Source organism: Benincasa hispida, chromosome 12 (genome assembly GCF_009727055.1).
Source record: "Benincasa hispida cultivar B227 chromosome 12, ASM972705v1, whole genome shotgun sequence".
In the NCBI taxonomy this organism is placed as follows: domain Eukaryota; kingdom Viridiplantae; phylum Streptophyta; class Magnoliopsida; order Cucurbitales; family Cucurbitaceae; genus Benincasa; species Benincasa hispida.
The window spans coordinates 32,801,164-32,808,999 of record NC_052360.1 but is presented as its reverse complement, the minus strand read 5'-3'; the positions used below and the strand labels follow the sequence as shown (position 1 = coordinate 32,808,999).

At 36.2% G+C, this 7,836-nt stretch overlaps 1 protein-coding gene across 1 annotated transcript in view; it reads left to right on the top strand.

The window, feature by feature from the left end:
* Positions 1 to 5,088: 5,088 nt before the first annotated feature.
* The window catches only part of LOC120067321 (cytochrome b-c1 complex subunit Rieske-4, mitochondrial-like), a 5,649-nt gene continuing 2,901 nt past the window's right edge, over positions 5,089 to 7,836 (top strand). Inside the window, exon 1 of the mRNA XM_039018885.1 lies at positions 5,089 to 5,448. Coding sequence (XP_038874813.1) covers positions 5,268 to 5,448 — 181 coding nt within the window. The 5' untranslated portion in view covers positions 5,089 to 5,267. The remainder of the gene's footprint in view (positions 5,449 to 7,836) is intronic.

Sequence of the window (7,836 nt, the reverse complement as noted above, 5' to 3'; positions counted from 1 at the left end):
TGGTTGATTTTAGATGTGTGTGTGGTCCTTGCATTAGCGTCTGTCATGTTGTGCTATATATTGGGAGTGGGTTTTTTCTTATGTGACTATTATTTTCTTTGTAACATTTTATTATACCTTTCTGATGAGTATATGCTTCTCATGTGTTTTCTCTTGTTCTTGGTATATACTCAATTTTTTCGTTTTTTTTTTTTTATTTAAAAGACGTAGTGTAGAGTCAACTTAACTTTGCTTGTACCTCATTGTGATTTTTCAACGCGGTTAATCTGACAACTTCACAGTGTCTGTGTCATTTCGTTGTTTCTACGATTCATTAGTGTTGACAGTTTGTTATCTTTGGATAACTTTATGAGCCATGTATCTTTCTTATGGTTAACAAATACGGCTATACTTAGCAGATTAGAATGTTCAATATTTTACACTTTTAGATTTTGTTAGTATCTTAAAAAGATGTATTAGAATTATATTTTTTCATTGGTATATTATTCACTTTTCTAGAGTTACAAATATAGTGATTAGATAGTTCTTAAGGATAACGAGAGATATGAATTATTTGAAAAGTATGAAGGCATAATGTTTAAGTTTTTTGCGATGTATGGGGAGGATAGTAGAGTTCTTATTTGTTGATGAATTAACATTTTTTGGCATGTGTGTTTTATAATTTTATACTAAAATACATAGATTTGAGGATAATTTGGTAGCAATGTATGTGTAGTATATGACCAATATATAGCGCTGTAGAATGTAATTAGTCTCGTGGTGTTTTTTATAATTTCTGTATGCTCACGTGTATTCTTGGTTTATGAGATTGTGCTCTATATCTATATATAATGTTAACTGAAGAATGGTTGATTAGATAATGTGTTGGTAGGTTCTTTGTGTTTTCATTTTTTTTTGTTTATTATCTATTATTTAATCCTAGGTGAGCATGCAACTTTTTCCTTTGTTATAGATTTTAAAGTCTAGGTTATTTTATAACAATTATAAAATAAAATTATAACCATTATAACCCTAGAATCATACATCTATAACATACATTCATACTTGATGATCATGCTTTAATGTAACACTTTATATTAAAAACTTAACATGCATACTATATACATTATAACAATTATAACATATATCAAATGCATGTACATGTTAACCTATGGTGGGATTTTAAATCTATATAGCATACTATATGCACAGCAAGATTCAAAGTTTAATTAAAACATACATCAACATGCATAATTAATTAAACACCCTAAAATGGATTGATTTTGACTCTTAAATTAAGCCAACAGCTAAATTATTACAATAATAATTTGGTGTAGTACAAAAAATCGCTCTTGAACTAGCTTCAAACACTTTTGAATCAACTCGAACCGGCCTAAAAACTCCCAAACCGACCCAAAACTCCAAAACACCAAGTTGAACTGGTCAAACTGCTTAACCAGGTTAAACGGACCGGTCCAGACTGTCTAGACTAACTGGTCAACGCGTGCTGGCGCAGTCAACAGAAGTGCGGGGCGGGTTGACAGAAATGCACGGGCGCGCGGAAAGCGGAGTAGGCGGGCGCGAACCGGGTCGGCGGGTCTGGTGGCTTCTCTCGGGTCTGAGAGCAATTTTTCTTGGGTCTAGTGGCTTCTCTCGGGTCTGAGAGCAATTTTTCTCGGGTCTGATGGCTATTTCGGGTCTGTGAGCCATTTTTCTCCAAATTTGAAGTTGTCCTTTTTTCCGGAACCGAGTAATTACAACCTAATTGTAACTCTAATGACTCTAACAAATTTACAGACCCTTTTTCACACATTAATGTTCCTAAACATGTGAGCAATTACACATTAATACTAAAAAAAAAAACTTAATTTAATTGCCAAAACCTAAAACCATTTTAGTTTCCAATCTCAATTTTATCTAATAAATTGAAACCCACCACATACAATTGAGTAAAATTAAAACATGATCTGATACCACATGACGGAAAAGTAGACATACGCAGTGGAAAAGAAGAATAATTTTACTCTAATTGCATAAATTAAACATGCAACCCTAAATCAATTAATTAGGATTTTTTGAAATCTTACCTTCGAAGCTCCTGAAACTTCTTTAATCTCCGCTCGAACACGGTTTAAAGCTGATCTACTATCCTCTGGACTTAGAACCGGGTTGTGGGACTCGATGGATGAAGAACCCTAGAGAGAGAAAGAGATGGAAATAGAAGAATGAATTTTGTTGGGTTTTGGTTTTTTTTAGCCCAATTTTTAAAAACTAATTTTTGCAAAATGTCAAAAGTTTTTAATCCAAATTGAAAAGCCCATATTTATAGAAAAGAGCCATGCAAAATTGCATGAAACAACTTCATAAAAACCCAACACCTAGAATCCACTATCTAAGTGGGCTTAATGTCTCCACTATAAGCCAACACCTAGCCAACTATTTTGTTAGTGGAATTATCCAACAAAAGTTTGGATTTTTTCACTAACTTTAGTCAAAGGGCAAAATAGTCATTTTGTCAAAGTCAAACTTTGACAAAAAAGTCAACATTTTGACTTTTTATGATTTTTCCCATGTTGACGAATTTTGACTTCCCGAGCATGAATCCGCATTCATTTTCTCGAAATTCAAATCACATTTGAATATAAAGTCGGTCAAAGTTTGACTTTTCAAAGACAAAAGTCAACTCTTTGACTTTTTACATCTTTGACCATTTGCATTATTTCCGAGCTTCCGAATATGAACGTATTCATATTCTTGATATTTAAATCACATTTAAACATTAAAGTTGTATATCTAAACTGAAAAACCGACCACTATATCACATATACTTGTCGGTTTCTCTCTCTTCACCTAATTCGAACAATTCGAATTATTCTATCATATTATTCTAAGTTTATTCCATATGAGCTAGTAGGGAACCTAATGGACCTATAGATAATGGGCTCCAACGATCTGAGATTAGCTGGCTAAACTCTTTAGATGGAGCTAATCAACATTCGTTAACTCACGGGTCATTCCACTATAGTCCCGTAGTTGCACTCCCCTCACTATAGATATATTTGTGTTCTTATGATATAACCATGATTAATAAGCTAATCCTTCACAGGTTGTTTGTAATCTCGGTTGAGTCATAAAAACCGTTTTTACCCCTGAGACTACTTCTTATTCCTCAAGTTCCACTGATCCTCTAATGAACAATTGATTTAAGGTCCAACCTATAAACCGAACCCCTCTTGGGCCAAGGAGAGAGTGGGGCCCCTTGTTCAAGACCTGGATTCAGTACTAAAGGGAACAACCTATCTACTATCCCTATAACGGGTAGGAGTGAATTTCATCTTGCACCCTATGTTCCTAGCTATCCACCTGATCTTATCTCTGAAATGGGAGCTTATTGGGCCAACGATAATGAGTTGCCCTCACCTATGTAGATCTAAGGATAATTCTGAGTGAACAGAAGTTCATAGTTAGCTCAGAACTAAGATTAAGTTACCTAGATCATCAATTAACGAAATAGTCAGTTTTATATATTAAACGACATTTAGAACGTAAAAAGTGACTATTTTATGGTTCAGTCTTATGTAAACTCTTTACATAGGATGCTTCCATTTTCATGTCTCCGCATGAATGGTTTAGGATCACATTGTTTGTACTAACTACAAAATGGGTCGCATCCACAGTGTCCCTAGAATAAGGCGCCTAATCTTATTCATATATTATAGACCATTTTGGCTATATATTTGAACTTGATCCACATTTATGTCACTACATAAAGTTTAAACTTAAACTTAATAGCCTTGGATCCTTTGTTTATTGGATTCATAAATATAGAATTTAAATTTACTAAAGATTTTCAATGACAACTTTATTGAACAAGAATATGATATTACAAACTACGAGTTTTAGGACATAAAATCCAACAGTTGTCGGAGCCTACAAAGGTGGTTGTCGGAGTTGATCATCGGAGTTTGTTGTCGAAGCCAATTGGTCGTCCGAGTTGGTAGCGCAAAGATGGTTGTCGGAGTTGGGTCACCGGAGGTGGTTGTCGAGGTCAGAATTAGTTGTTAGAGTTGGTCGCACGAAGGTTGTCGAAGCTCGGAGTTGGTTGCCGGAGCTGTCATTGGAGGTTGTTGTCGAAGTCCAGATTTTGTCGTCGAAATTGTCATTGGAGGCGGTTGTCAAAGCCCGAAGTTGTCATCGGAGATGGTTGTCGAAGCTTAGAGTGGGTCATTGGAGGTGGTTGTCGAAACCGGGAGTTAGTTCTTGAAGTATCACAGTGGCCGATGGGTGAAACCATTGAAAACATAAGAAGAAGGGTGAGTTGGTAAAATATACCAACTCAACTTTGCCAATATTTAAAGTTTGTGGACCAAACAATGAGTTGGTTCAACTTAGGTTGGTGAGTCAAATAGGGTTGGCAACGGGGACGGGGCGGGGTGGGGGAGGGTCCCTCTCCCCGGCCCCGTGGAGGAATTCCCCCCATCCCCGCTCCTATCCCCGCCATAGCAAGGACGGGGATGGGATTCCCCGTCGGGGAAATGGGTCCCCGCGGGCCCTATTCCCCATTTCCCACGGGGATTTTTCTACTAATTCCCCGTGGGAATCCCCTATTAGATCTCCGTGGGGATTCCCATTTTTTTTCTTTTAATTTTTTAAAGTTTGGGCTGACTTTTTTGGGCTTAAATTTAGAACTTAGATATTCAATATTGATCTCACAACACTATAGTCTATAGTATACATTATAACATACATATAAATAGTTATTTTATATATTATAAATATATATTTATAAAATATTAAAAATATAACTATATAAAATTGGGGTCGGGATTGGGGCGGGGATACCATCCCCGTCCCCGCCCTGTCCTCAGACGGAACCCCAAAAAAATTTTTCGATTTGACCCCATCCTTGATCAAACCGGAGATTTTCCGTCCTGATCGGGGGAATTTTGCTAACCCTAGAGCCAAACACCCCATACATTTAAGCTAAAGATCATAATTGAAACACATCCAAGAGTATTCTTTTTAATAATTAAAAAGAAATATAAAGGTTAAAAACTTGCATTTATTCGAAGGAAAAAATAAAAGGAAAAAGAAAATGCATAGACACGTATCAAAATGCTCACCGTGTAGGCGTGGGCAAAACGAAGTCGAGGTCAAATTTTCTCCTGCAAATTGGGGGAAAAAGAAGCCGATTTTGTCGCCTCCATTCGAATCCTCCATAACCTTCGAAGCCCTGTTTTCCATTTCATAATTTTCCCGGCGGAAGCGTTCGATTTTTCTTCACCAAGATGTTGAGGATTGCAGCTCGGAGGCTTTCTTCACTCTCTTCTTCCCATTTCAGGCCCACTATTGCCTCTTCTTTGCCCAGTTCTCACAAGATCATCGATGGCTCTGATTCCGCCTCATCCAGTGATTTCAGATCTTTCAACACCTTCCCTTTTGGACCCCACTTTGATCGTAGCTGTAGAGGTTAGAGTTCCTTTCCTTATTCTATGAAATACTTTTGTTGTTTCTCGTGTTAGTCGATTTATGGCGTTTTTTAGGGTTTGTTTTTGTGGATATAGGCTTCCTTTTTTTTGTTGCTAGAAAGGACAATCCTTGTTTAGTGTTTTTGAGTTGCAGGCTAGTGTAGCTGTAGTTGGGTTTAGCCTAGATGGGGATCGGTAGTTGTGTTTATTGATCTTCTGTTTAGTTAGTCGTATTGATGATGTTGAATCATGTTTTGGATATTCATTTATCGTTGTGAAAATCATGTGAAAATGTGAGAGTCGTTTTGGGGGTTGTGTTTTTGGGGGATATCACTTAGCCGAAGCAATCACTTCCTCGTGGTGTTTATGTTTGAATCTTCCATCGATTATTTTCTAAGTTTACCATCATGTTTGCTTATTCGTTTCTCATTCTGGCAACATTGAAAACGTAAAATGTTATTTACAGTCTGTATTTTTGCAGCAATATGATGGTACCCTTTTTTATTCCCTAGTCCTTTTACCGTTCTCTCCAAAAATTTTATCTTTATGTTTGGTGGTCTACCACCCAGAACTGTATGTTTTTATTCATATATTATACACTGAGACTCGTACTTCTCTCTATATCTTTTAAAATTATTGTCTTTTCGATTGTTGAGACACACACATGAACTAAGGAGCTGATGTTTCAAATTGTACATGGTTTTTGGTGATTTGATTTTGGTTGCTCTGGTGGTCTCTTGGAGTGTGCAAGTTTAAGCGTGACTTGTGACAGTAATATTTCTTCTTTTCTAATGGAGGTTAAAATTAGTCAGTTTAAGGTTGTTGTTGAACGAGATAGTTGTTATTTACAATAAGCAATTGTCTTTTTGTTTGGATTGCTTTTGTTTCTTTCTTAAAGATCTTTTAATCAGTTTCTTGAATTCAAAGTATTCTACAAACAGAACTTGCTAATAGAAACCTTTTGTTTTAGATGAGAAAGAACCTGTTCATATATGACCAGCTACCATGATACCAAAATAATAATAGTAATAAAAATACTCCATTTAGGAAAGTGTTCATAATATTTCAAAAGTTTGAGATGCGTGTTCAAAGGAATCTACCTACAAAAAATGAAAATTATGAAAAGGGCCATTTTTAATCAGAATTTAGACACCTGGGTGTAAACCAAGAGAGAAAACTTTATTTCTGAAGGAAAAACTGATGCCTAACATTTAACAATGATAACAGCCTTAATATATAGAGGCTGGAAATAGATTACCTACAACCTGCTGTTCAGGTTAATTCCTAAAGACACGGCAAAACCCTTAAAAAACTACCTAAAACTATGATTACATAACTCAACTAAGACAAACTAATACAAATACAAAATTCTCACTTTAACAGAATCATAAAGACTACATCACACCTAGAAAGAGGCATTGATGGTAGGTAAACACCTAAGATTAGGCATTTCCAGTCCACACCCTTATTTACAATATAACTGTAAAATGGAAAGAAAATGAATGAAAGTTTTCCCAATGGGAGCGAGTGACTGCCCTTTTCTCTTGACAGATACTTGAGACTCAGCTAGGGGAGTATGTGTTCCATGAGCTAGGAGAAGAGTTCATAGTTATTAAAAAAAAGAAATGAAATCAGCCCTAGAGATAGGAGTTTGTATGCCTAGACTGAGGGTTGGGTAAGAGTTCTTTTACTTAACCTTAGCTCCTATTCTTAAGGATTCTCCCATTTCTCATGAGCCAAATTCTATGAGACTTCATAAAGGGCAACTCACAAAAGGCCCCTTTGTCTTGAAATGGTAAATTGAGCAACGCTCCTTCAAACAATGTTAGCTATTACGAGCCTAAGGCACCCCAAAACTCTCTCAGAAATGACCCAAATTGCAAGCCAGATTGGAAGGTGCACTTAACATAATCCATAATACTTAGAATCATCTTGTATCGTGATACACGTTGTGGCACATCATTACATGAAACTCACCATTCAGGGCCACAGATTTTTTATTTTCAACCCACCAATCGACAATCTCAATAGACATGTGATGATCTCCCACGTTGTCAAATGGAAACCCTTGCCTTTTTTGAACATCTTTCCACTATGGTCTTTTCCACCCTGAATCCTGAACAAAGATATCAAGATAGTAAATATCTTAAGCAAACCTTTTGCACAATTCAAATTTGATAAGGATAGACGGCTGGTACTATTACTTATATTAAGACCCACTAACTCCACACCTTGTTGAAGTCACTCACAAATCCAGCTTTGGAGGGCTCATGGTTAATTAATTAATCAATTATTATTTATTTATATTTTTAAAGAAACGAAGAACATATATATATATATATATAAAACAACAGGCTAAATCTGAGGAAGGCCCCCCTCCCTCCCTCCC